At 45.9% G+C, this 12674-nt stretch overlaps 1 protein-coding gene across 3 annotated transcripts in view; it reads right to left on the minus strand.

Annotated features, from left to right (window-relative positions):
• The window catches only part of DTD1 (D-aminoacyl-tRNA deacylase 1), a 110413-nt gene that overhangs the window by 84132 nt on the left and 13607 nt on the right, over window positions 1-12674 (minus strand). The window contains exon 4 of one of the 3 annotated variants that reach the window (XM_082359588.1): window positions 11726-12047. The exons of the other annotated variants lie outside the window; for them this stretch is intronic. Coding sequence (XP_082215714.1) covers window positions 11881-12047 — 167 coding nt within the window. The 3' untranslated portion in view covers window positions 11726-11880. Of the gene's footprint in view, window positions 1-11725; window positions 12048-12674 lie in introns of those variants that run through there. 3 annotated transcript variants of the gene reach the window in all.

Consider the following 12674-nt stretch of genomic DNA (forward strand, 5'->3'; position numbering starts at 1 on the left):
GCCTGTGCAGAATCAGGGTCTGCTCTCAGCATCACACTCGGGGACCACGCCTGCACGCCGGCCCTGGGGGTCACCATGCACCGCAGCAAGGATGGGCTCTCAGGACCTGGAGGAGGGAAACCTGTTTCATTCTGGTGCTCCCCACGCTCCCCTGGGCAGGGAGCCCTCGCTTCATGGGGTGGACGACCTCTGGGAGACAGGCTGACCTCCGGGGAGATGACTGACCCCTGGGCAGACAGGCCGACCTCCAGGGAGACAGGCCGACCTCTGGGGAGACAGGCTGACCTCCGGAGGACAGGCCAATCTCTGGGGGACAGGCCGAGGAGAAAAGCAGCCCAGGACGGGCCTGGACCAGGAGCCCCTCCAGCTCCCTCCCCAGAGCAGCTCGGCTCCAGGGCTCTGGATACCAGACCCGCTGCAGCAGCAAGGGACTCCCACCAGCTCGACTCCGCCCCACCTGCTGGCACTCGCTCCGATGACCCTTGACCTCACAGAGGGTCTCAGCAGAACAGGCACAGACAGTAGCCCTGGAAACCGAGAGAAGACGAGCTGTGTGCCCTTTTTAGAGGCAAGATGAATCTAGTTCCCACTGGGCAGCCAGTCATGCTCAGATAACGGTGACTTCCTGTGACCTCCCATCAGATTAAAGTGGCCGCTCAAATCTACAGCGCTTTTGTGTTATCCATGGCAGAAGAGCTAAAAAGACATCAGCTGGGATGAAATCATGTGTTTAATTGCAGGCTAAAATTACGGCTACAATTAGGAGCAAATTTCAGCTCCTGCACTCCTCAGGGAAGCTGAAGGCAGACTCAGGAGGAAAGGAATTATTTCCGACCTTGAATTTCTGTTGCCAGGATATACGGCATATGCTTCACCGTGTTTATCATTCCAAGTAGCAAGAAATTTATTCTCTTTTCCTGTTTTTCTTCAGTTAAGAACAGAACTATTATCTGAATTTCCATTTGTACAGACAACAAATCCAAAGACACGTTTTAAGAGATCTTAAAATGGTAACATTCTTTTCCAGTCCACATCAAAGAGTAAATAAAGCCCCCAAGAAAAATTACATTGGCCAGGGAAAATAAAAACATTTTTTTAAATAATCTTAAAAGACAGAAACATATCTACAAAACTACATCTAGGCTCCAGTGATGATATAATCAAGTCATTCTTAAATATAAGTCCCACATGTTTCCAGCAGGAAAACTCCCCACTGGGGCCAACCCTGCAGGGTCCAAGGGCTCTACCAGCCCCAAACCAGAGCGCCCCATTTACCTGCAAAGGCTGACGGCCTGCCACCACCCAACGAGAAGCCCTGCCCTGCCTCTCTGTGCCCCAGTCTGCTCCAGGATGACAGCAGGCCAGTCACCACAAGGAGGGTGCGGGCGAGTTAGTACAGGCAGCGCACCGGGCCCAGAGCCCGGCAGTCAGCGCGCAGGAAACCCGGTCACTATAACTGCTATCACTCCTACCACTGTCCGTGTGTATGTGGGCAAAGGGGCCGGGGTGGGGGGAAGTATATGAACAAAAGGTGGGGGGCGGGGGGAAGAGCAGAAAACCAAACTGAAGAAGATGCTTTTGAAGAAAACTGGGGAGAGCAGAACGCCCTGCACACAAGTGTTCTCTGCTCTCCAGGGCCGGCCCTGCGCAGCTGGGACCCGGCTGGGGCTCGGCCCACCTCCGCAGACGGTCCTGGACACCCGCGCCAGACACTGAGCCTCAGGCCCGCCCATCTAAGCTCCCCGCCAAAGGCGGCTCCCTCTGCCGTCAGGATGCATCCTCACCGCCCAGTCTTCCTCTCTGTTCCCCTTTCAACCTGCTCTGAGCCTGGGCACGCAGGGGAGAGGGGTTACTGATGGGGACCCCAACATCGAGTGACAGGCTGGGGACCAAGAAATCAAGCAAACGTGTAGAATCGGGGGCTCAAAATAAGCAGGTGGTGAGGCTAGGGCCATGGGGCTGGAGGAGTTTGGTCCCCGTGGGAGTGTGGCCCTGGGGGGCGCATGGCGCTAGGGCAGCCCTGTCCGTTCTACAGAGTCCAATTGCTTCCTGGCCCCCGGCTCCCCAGAGAGCTCAGCCCAGGGGGGCACCACCACTGGGGTAAGGATCCAGCTCGAGGGGGCCTGGAGAGCAGAGACCAGGGCTCAAGGAACGGCGTCTCCTAAGTACCTTGGCTGGGGAGACACTCAGTTGTCAGAAACAGGGTACATTCCAGGCCCTTTGGATTTCTCAGAGCGTGAGGGCCAGGCCCAGGTGGGCAGGTCAGAACCACCATCTGACTCCATGTCACATTCAGGGTCACAGAGGCCGTGGACAGCAGCCTTGACCGGAACCTTGTGGCTTCTCCCTGGACCCAAGTCCCTCCCAACTGCCGGTCTCTGCTTGGCTCTGCGGTGGTTCAGGCCTTGGAGGGAGACACCCGCTCTAGGCAGCAGGCATCCAGGGACCGCGACTCCACAGTAAGAGACACTGGGGGACAGGCCCTGTGGCCCAGGATGGAAAGTGCCTCCTCGCTGGAGAGTGAGGGCACCTCTCCCCAGAGGGGCGTCCCCAATTCCAAACCGCAGACCTAAGGACAGGGGCAGCTTCTGGGGAAACGGACATTAAGATGGTAAATGTCTAGGACCAAAACTAACCCCTCGCTGGGAGGTTAAATTCCCGTCCTAGCTGGAGCTCTGAAGTCGCCCATCCTGCACGACAGGGAGGCTCAAGGCAAGGTCATCCCTGACCACCAGCTTTGCTCAGACTTCCCCGGGCTCTGCCGGTGTCCTCGGCGTCCTGCTGCCTGGGATAACCGTGTCCAAGGCTGCCTGGTCTCCTCACTGAGACACGAGAGAACGACACAGTGTCTGAGGCCCTGAAGGGCCCGAGTGGACCTGTGTGTGACAGAGCCAGGCCAGGGCTCTGAAAGAACCTACTGCACCAGGCAGGCTCCCCTCCCCCGAGAGCAGCTGAGTGAGAAACCAGGGAGGGCAGCTTCTGAGCTCATCCGGCCACGGGGTCTGATTTCAGGCTTTAACTCCTTTAGACTTGAATATGACACAGAACTTAAACTTGACCTGTAACTTTTCCCTGGGACTGTGATAATGGGCGAGGGTTTATAGTTAAGCTCAGGGCCTCTCCATGTCGTTGGCTTTTTATTATGAGTTTCTCATGTATTTATTATTGGAATATATTAATACCGTCACTTCACCTCACTGCAGAACCTCTCGTGTGCTGGCCTGGGCCAAGGATGGACACGGTTTAGGACACAGACTAGGGAAGAAGTCTTTCATCTTGGGAGCAGAGTGGCCCTGGAGGGGCTTCACAGCAAGGTTCTGACCCAATTCAGGGCCTCTGGGGACAAAAGACACACAGCAGGAGCAGCCTCAGTGTTTAAAGATGGAGTCAAAGGACTGAGCCTGTAAACTCTGACCCTCATCCAGAGGGAGCCTCTGCTCCGGACCACCTGCCATCGGCTCCCGCCACCTCCTGGGCTAGAGCCCCAGGGCTTAAGTGGCCGGCAAGCCCCCCACCCCCATGGACACATATATATGTAATTGTTCTTGTATCTGTTGTTGAGAAGACAGAGGGAATCCCAAAATGTTTCCCAAACCTGAAAGCTTGTTCTAACCTGAGGATCAGCATCCATGGGGGAGTGACTCACTCGGGCTGCTGTGGAGGCGGAAGACCCGCTAGGGAGCTGTCGCGACGATCTGGGTGGGAGGAGAGGCGGCGGCCGGGCCGGGGCGGGGGCCGCAGACGCCCATGTGTACCTGCTGGATTGTGTGTGTATGTCAAAGGTCAGGCCCGCGGGATCTGCTGATGGGGGAAAGAGGAGCCAAGCAAAACTGAAGTTTTGGACCTTAAATGCACCTATTAGGAAAGAAGACTGAAAGTAAGTGAAGTAAGGAACCAGGAAAAGAAGCCAAAAAAACCACACACACAAAAGGTGCGCAGAATTGCGAAAGTGAAGATTAAGGGAAAATAATAAAATATCAAACAAAAAAATATAACCAGACTTGATAAATTAAGAGCTAGTTTTCTGAAAAAATATTAAAAACTCTGATAGAGAGCAAAGGGGGAAAATACATCTAACAAACCACAATGAGAAAAGGGTATGATTCTAGATGCAGAGATCGTTCTAAATCACCCCCCAAAAAAATCTGTACGCTTCCTCCCGATGCATTTGAAACTCCAGATGGAAAGGAGACACAGGCAAACTGCCTACAGGGGCTCAAGGGTCCTGGGAATCCTGACCAGGGCCGTGACCAAGGAAGGCCACCCAAAGGGCTGGACCGACAAGATCTATTAAAACAGATACTTCCTGTTGATTAAATTGGTCCAGACCAACGGAAAACGATGAAAAGCTTTCCAATTTATCCTGCAAGGCTAGTATTACCCTAATATAAAAACTGGATATACAAAAAAAAAGCATAGCCAGCCCACTTTCCCCTTTGAATACAGAGGCAAAAACTGTACAGGAACGTGTGGGCAGTTTCTCGCAGGCACACACACCAGAGGAACACGGTGCAGTGACCAGTGAAGGGTGAGTCAGCACAGCTCCTGATTAGGAAGGGCATTCACCAGGTTAACACTTAAGAGAAAAAGACACTGGAAAAAAATCAACTCCCCTTCCTATTTAAAAATGAAACACTTGGCTAGCAAGGGAAGCTCGCTCCTTTGAACTTGAGAAAGACTATGTGGTGACCTGCTTTTTCACAGTCGGGTAAAGAAGGCACCCTGATGACCTTTCCCGCCTCCCAGGCAGCACAGCTGACACTTAAAAAGATGAAGCGACTAGGCAAACACCTCAGTGATAACTGCTGCAGCAGAGACCAGGGATGAAGCTAAAATCAGTGGGCGGGGTGTGTTGAATATCAGGATATTGGCATAGTCTCACAGTATCTCCACACAGGATATTTACACAAAGAGGAAAAGAATAACTTGACCAGAGAGAAATCTGGCAAATAAGCAGACTGATCGACAGCATGTACCCAGGATCTAATGTACAAGATCACCTCCGTGGTGTTCCTACCAAAACGCACAACCTCAACCTAATGTCGAGAAGACTTCAGGCAAACACATGCTGCGGGACATGGACAGACAAACTGACCAAACAAGCCACCCTTCAGAAGTGGCTACAAAAGACAAGGAAGGACCCAGGAACCGTCACCCCCTGGAAGAGATTAAGGAAGAGACGCAACGACCAAATGCAACGTGGGTTCTGGACTGGATACTGGGACCAGGAAAACGACACCAGTGGGAACACTGCCAGAATTCAAGCAATGTCTGTAGTTCAGTTGACAGTGCTTCAGCAAAGTTAATTTCCTGGGCTTATTAAGTGCACTGTGGCCATGTCAAATATTATCAACAGAAGCTGGAGGAAATAGACTATTTTTTTTAATTGGAGTATAATTGCTTTACAATGTTGTGTTAGTTTCTGCTGTACAATGAAGTGAATCAGCTCTATGTATACATATATCCCCTCCCTCTTGGACTTCCCTCTCACCCCCCACCCCCAATCCCACCCATCTAGGTCATCACAGAGCACTGAGCTGGGTCCCTGTGCTATACCGCAGGCTCCCACTAGCTATTTTACACATGGTAGTGTGTTTATGTCAAACCTAATCTCCCAATTCGTCCCACCCTCCCCTTCCCCCTCCATGTCCACATCTCCATTCTCTATGTCTGCATCTCTATTCCTGCCCTACAAATAGTTTCAACTGCACCATTTTTCTAGATTCCACATATATGTGTTAATATATTTGTTTTTCTCTAACTTCACTCTGTATGAGTCTCTAGGTCTATCCACATCTCTACAAATGACCCAATTTCGTTCCTTTTTATGGCTGAGTAATACTCCATTGTATTGGGTTGGCCAAAAAGTTCGTTCAGGCTTGATAACATCTTACGGAAAAACCTGAATGAACTTTTTGGCCAGCTCAATTACATGTACCACATCTTCTTTATCCATTCCTCTGTTGATGGACATTTAGCTTGCTTCCATGTCCTGGCTATTGTAAATAGTGCTGCAAAGAACACTGGGGTACATGTGTCTTTTTGAATTATGGTTTTCTCAGGGTATATGCCCAGTAGTGGGACTGCTGCATCATATGGTAGTTCTATTTTTAGTTTTGTAATGAACCTCAATACTGTTCTCCATAGCAGCTGTATCAATTTACATTCCCACCAACAGTGTAGGAGGGTTCCCTTTTCTCCACACCCTCTCCAGAATTTATTGTTTGTAGATTTTTTGATGATGGCCATTCTGACTGGTGTGAGGTGATGGTGGTGTAGTTTTGATCTGCATTTCTCTAATAATTAGTGATGTTGAGCATCTTTCCATGTGCCTCTTGGCCATCGGTATGTCTTTTTTGAAGAAATGTCTATTTAGGTCTTCCACCCATTTTTCAATTGGGTTGTTTTTTTGATATTGAGCTGCCCGAGCTGTTTGTGTATTTTGAAGATGAATCCTTTGTCAGTTGCTTCACTTGCAAATATTTTCTCCCATTCTGAGGGTTGTCTTTTCATCTTGTTTATGGTTTCCTTTGCTGTGCAAAAGCTTTGAAGTTTCATTAGGTCCCATTTGTTTATTTTTGTTTTTATTTCCATTACTCTAGGAGGTGGATCAAAAAAGATCTTGCTGTGATTTATGTCAAAGAGTGTTCTTCCTATGTTTTCCTCTAAGAGTTTTATAGTGTCCGGTCTTACATTTAGGTCTCGAATCCATTTTTTTTTTTTTAGAATGATGTTTGCTGTGGGTTTGTCATATATGACCTTTATTATGTTGAGGTAGGTTCCCTCTATGCCCACTTTCTGGAGAGTTTTTATCATAAATGGGTGTTGAATTTTGTCAAAAGCTTTTTCTGCATCTATTGAGATGATCATATGGTTTTTCTTCTTCAATTTGTTAATATGGTGTATCACATTGATTGATTTGCATATATTGAAGAATCTTGCATCCCTGGGATAGATCCCACTTGATCATGGTGTATAATCCTTTTAATGTGTTGTTGGATTCTGTTTGCTAGTATTTTGTTGAGGATTTCTGCATCTATATTCATCAGTGATATTGGTCTGTAATTTTCTTTTTTTGTAGTATCTTTGTCTGGTTTTGGTATCAGGGTGATGGTGGCCTCATAGAATGAGTTTGGGAGTGTTCCTTCCTCTGAAATTTCTTGGAAGAGTTTGAGAAGGATGGGTGTTAGCTCTTCTCTAAATGTTTGATAGAATTCACCTGTGAAGCCATCTGGTCCTGGACTTTTGTTTGTTGGAAGATTTTGTCACAGTTTCAATTTCATTACTTGTGACTTGTCTGTTCATATTTTCTATTTCTTCCTGGTTCAGTCTTGGAAGATTATACCTTTCTAAGAATTTGTCCATTTCTTCCAGGTTTTCCATTTTATTGGCATAGAGTTGCTTGTAGTAGTCTCTTAGGATGCTTTGTATTTCTGCGGTGTCTGTTGTAACTTCTCCTTTTTCATTTCTAATTTTATTGAGTCCTCTCCCCCTTTTTCTTGATGAGTCTGGCTAATGGTTTATCAATTTTGTTTATCTTCTCAAAGAACCAGCTTTTAGTTTTATTGATCTTTGCTATTGTTTTCTTTGTTTCTATTTCATTTATTTCTGCTCTGATCTTTATGATTTCTTTCCTTCTGCTAACTTTGGGTTTTGTTTGTTCTTCTTTCTCTAGTTCCTTTAGGTGTAAGGTTAGATTGTTTATTTGAGATTTTTCTTATTTCTTGAGGTAGGCTTGTGTAGCTATAAACTTCCCTCTTAAAACTGCTTTTGCTGCATCCCATAGGTTTTGGATCGTCGTGTTTTCATTGTCATTTGTCTCTAGGTATTTTTTGATTTCCTCTTTGATTTCTTCAGTGATCTCTTGGTTATTTAGTAACGTATTGTTTAGCCTCCATGTGTTTGTGTTTTTTACGTTTTTTTCCCTGTAATTCATTTCTAATATCATAGCGTTGTGGTCAGAAAAGATGCTTGATATGATTTCAATTTTCTTAAATTTACTGAGGCTTGATTTGTGCCCCAAGATGTGATCTATCCTGGAGAATGTTCCGTGCGCACTTGAGAAGAAAGTGTAATCTGCTGTTTTGGGATGGAATGTCCTATAAATATCAATTAAATCTATCTGGTCTATTGTGTCATTTAAAGCTTCTGTTTCCTTATTTATTTTCATTTTGGATGATCTGTCCATTGGTGTAAGTGAGGTGTTAAAGTCCCCCACTATTACTGTGTTACTGTCGATTTCCTCTTTTATAGCTGTTAGCACTTGCCTTATGTATTGAGGTGTTCCTGTGTTGGGTGCATATATAATTGTTATATCTTCTTCTTGGATTGATCCCTTGATCATTATGTAGTGTCCTTCCTTGTCTCTTGTAACATTCTTTATCTTAAAGTCTATTTTATCTGATATGAGTATTGCTACTCCAGCTTTCTTTTGATTTCCATTTGCATGGAATATCTTTTTCCAACCCCTCACTTTCAGTCTGTATGTGTCCCTAGATCTGAAGTGGGTCTCTTGTAGACAGCACATATATGGGTCTTGTTTTTGTATCCACGCAGCGAGCCTGTGTCTTTTGGTTGGAGCATTTAATACATTCATATTTAAGGTAATTTTTTTTTAATTTTTTTATAAATTTATTTATTTATTTATTTATTTATTTATTTATTTATTTATTTATGGCTGTGTTGGGTCTTTGTTTCTGTGCGAGGGCTTTCTCTAGTTGCGGCAAGCGGGGGCCACTCTTCATCGCGGTGCGCGGGCCTCTCACTGTCATGGCCTCTCTTGTTACGGAGCACAGGCTCCAGACGCGCAGGCTCAGTAGTTGTGGCTCACGGGCCCAGTTGCTCCGCGGTATGTGGGATCTTCCCAGACCAGGGCTCGAACCTGTGTCCCCTGCATTGGCAGGCAGATTCTCAACCACTGCGCCACCAGGGAAGCCCCTAAGGTAATTATTGATGTGTATGTTCCTATGACCATTTTCTTAATTGTTTTGGGTTTGTTTTTGTAGATCCTTTTCTTCTCTTGTGTTTCCCACTTAGAGAAGTTCCTTTAGCATTTGTTGTAGAGCTGGTTTGGTGGTGCTGAATTCTCTTAGCTTTTGCTTGTCTGTAAAGCTTTTGATTTCTCCATCGAATCTGAATGAGATCCTTGCCAGGTAGACTAATCTTGGTTGTAGGTTTTTCCCTTTCATCACTTTAAGTATATCATGCCACTCCCTTCTGGCTTGTAGAGTTTCTGCTGAGAAATCAGCTGTTAACCTTATGGGAGTTCCCTTGTATGTTATTTTTCATTTTTCCCTTGCTGCTTTCAATAATTTTTCTTTGTCTTTAATTTTTGCCAATTTGATTACTATGTGTCTTGGCGTGTTTCTCCTTGGGTTTATCCTGTATGGGACTCACTGTGCTTCCTGGACTTGGGTGGCTATTTCCTTTCCCATGTTAGGGAAGTTTTCGACTATAATCTCTTCAAATATTTTCTCTGGTCCTTTCTCTCTCTCTTCTCCTTCTGCGACCACTATAATGTGAATGTTGTTGCGTTTAAATGTTGTCCCAGAGGTCTCTTAGGCTGTCTTCATTTCTTTTCATTCTTTTTTCTTTAGTCTGTTCTGCAGCAGTGAATTCCACCATTCTGTCTTCCAGGTCACTTATCCGTTCTTCTGCCTCAGTTATTCTGCTATTGATTCCTTCTAGTGTAGTTTTCATTTCAGTTATTGTATTGTTCATCTCTGTTTGTTTGTTCTTTAATTCTTCTAGGTCTTTGTTAAACATTTCTTGCATCTTCTCTTTGCCTCCATTCTTTTCCCAAGGTCCTGGATCATCTCCACTATCATTATTCTGAATTCTTTTTCTGGAAGGTTGCCTATCTCCACTTCCTTTACTGGTTTTTCTGGGGTTTTATCTTGTTCCTTCATCTGGTACCTAGCCCTCTGCCTTTTCATCTTGTCTATCTTTCTGTGAATGTGGTTTTTGTTCCACAGGCTGCAGGATTGTAGTTCTTCTTGCTTCTGCTGTCTGCCCTCTGGTGGATGAGGCTATCTAAGAGGCTTGTCTCCTTTGTTGTTTTTAATATTTTTTCTTTGAATTTAATTTTTGTTAGTTTGACTAATATGTGTCTCGGCATGTTTCTCCTTGGGTTTATCCAATATGGGACTCTCTGAGCTTCCTGGACTTGGGTGACTATTTCCTGTACCATGTTAGGGAGGTTTCTGACTATAATCTCTTCAAATATTTTCTCAGACCCTTTCTCTTTCTTTTCTCCTTCTGGGACCCCTATAATTCGAATGTTGGTGCGTTTAATGTTGTCCCAGAGGTCTCTGAGACTGTCCTCATTCCTTTTCATTCTTCTTCTTTATTCTGCTCCTCGGTAGTTATTTCCACCATTCTATCTTCCAGCTCACTTATTCGTCCTTCTGCCTCAGTTATTCTGCTATTGATTCCTTCTAGTGTATTATTCATTTCAGTTATTGTGTTGTTCATCACTATTTGTTTGTTCTTTAGTTCTTCTAGGTCCCTGTTAAACATTTCTTGTATTTTCTCGATCCATGCCCCCATTCTATTTCCGAGATTTTGGATCTTGCTTACTATCCTTACTCTGATTTCTTTTTCAGGTAGATTGCCTATTTCCTTTTCATTTATTTGATCTTGTAGGTTTTTACCTTGCTCCTTCATCTGTAACATATTTTTTGTCATCTCACGTTTTTTGATGGGTGGGGCTGTGTTCCTGTGTTATTGGTTATTTGGCCTGAGGCACCCAGCACTGGTGTTTGCAGTCAGTTGGGCAGAGCCAGGTCTTGGTGCCGAGATGAGGACCTCTGAGACAGCTCACACCGATTAAGATTCCCTGGGGTCTGAGGTTCTCTGTTAGTCCAGAGTTTTGGACTCAGTGCTCCCAATATAGGAGCTCAGGCCCAATCCCCAGGCTAGGAACCAAGACCCCCTCAAGCTGTGCAGCGTGGCAAAAAAAAAGCAACAAAATGGCTAGGGAGGTCCAGGCTGGAAGAGAAATTCAGGAGTCAACAGCACATGGATAGCTTTTAAGAATTTAATTTTTATTTTATTTTTTTGGCCACATCATGCGGCTTGAAGGATCTTAGTTCCCTGACCAGGGATCGAAACTGTGCCCCCTGCAATGGAAGTGTGGAGTCCTGGAACACCAGGGAATTCCCTACATGGCTTTTAAAAGCCAATGGACAAGATGCCCAAGGGCCCAGTGTAAATGAGAAAAGTTCAAAGGCCAGAGCCCTCTAAAGTTACAAAGCTGAGGAAGTAGGAGGAAGTAACCAAGGACGGAGAAGGGGCAATCGGTGAAGCAGGAGGAAAAGCAGGAGAGTGCAGAGTCCTAAACGCCCAGTGAAGGACTACTGTCCCACAGAGGAGGGAGGAAGCAACAGGACTAAACCTGCTGTTGGGCCACTGAGCTGAGGATAAGAACTAACCTGGCCAAGTGGAGGGCACGGCGCCTCGCCATGAGCAGCTACAGCGGTGAGAGGGGCAAAGGCGGTCTGGAGTGGGATGGGGGCAGACAGCCCTCCAGAGACCACGCAGTCAAGTGGAGCAGAGAACTGGGGCAGGAGCTGGAGGTGCGGCTGACAGGCTGTCTCCACGATGGGAGGACCAACAGCACATCTGCAAGCCGGTGGGGATGGTCTGGGAGGAGGGAGCAAAACTGACTCAGGAGACAGAAGAGGGGGCAGAAGAACGTCCCTGCTCAGTCCCTGCACAGGTGAGAGCGTGGGGTCAGCCACCTCGAAGGAAGGCAGGCCGGTTCCTGGTGCAGATGCTAGAAGGTGGAGCAGACGGAATTCTGGAGGTTCTCTTCTGAGTGCTTCCATTTTCTCAGGAAAATGAGAAGTAAGGTCAATAGCTAAGGTGAGGATGGAGCTTTCAGGAGAGAAAACAGTCGAGTGAATGAACAGGCCGATGTATCACAACTGCTGAGTCAACTTGCAGGTCAAGGTCATGACCGTGAGGCCAGTTGATGTGGACGTTGTCTCCAGCCACATTCAGCTGCATGGGTCCAGGGTAGGCTGAGGGCTGGTGTCCTGCCAGGGCTGCAGTTTGTCCCAAAAAACAGTTACGGGAGGTAAGGAAATATGCTAAGAGTAATTACTATCATGAAACAAAGGAATTATGAATTTATAAATTTAATGCAAATCAAATAAAAATAACAGATTACTTTCTGGAACTAGACAAGCTTATTTTAAAATGCATATAGAAAAATAACAATTAAGAATAGCTAGGGGAATTCCTTGGTGGTCCAGTGGTTAGGACATGGTGCTCTCACTGCCAGCAGCCCTGGTTCGATCCCTGGTCAGGGAACTAAGATCCTGCAAGCCACGTGGTGCGGCCAAAAAAAAGAATAGTTAGGAAAACTCCAAAGGGCACTGTGGGCCAGACACACCTTACCCGATATAAAAGCACAGTAAAAATCCAACAAACATGGGGGACTAATATCCCACATCCCACAAGCTGCACAGTGTGGCCAAAAAATAAATAAGAATGTAAAAAATCATAAAAAACAGAATAAAATAAAAAACAAAAAATAAAAATAAAAAAAAATAAAATCCAACAAACAGTTCCAAAAAATGACAATCAACTAATTAAGGATGAAAAATGACTGTCTAGCAAATAATCCCCTAAGCAAGGTCAAAGGACAAATGACAAAATAAATGAAAAAA

Source organism: Balaenoptera borealis (assembly GCF_965194805.1).
Source record: "Balaenoptera borealis genome assembly, chromosome: 16".
NCBI classification, from domain to species: Eukaryota; Metazoa; Chordata; class Mammalia; order Artiodactyla; family Balaenopteridae; genus Balaenoptera; species Balaenoptera borealis.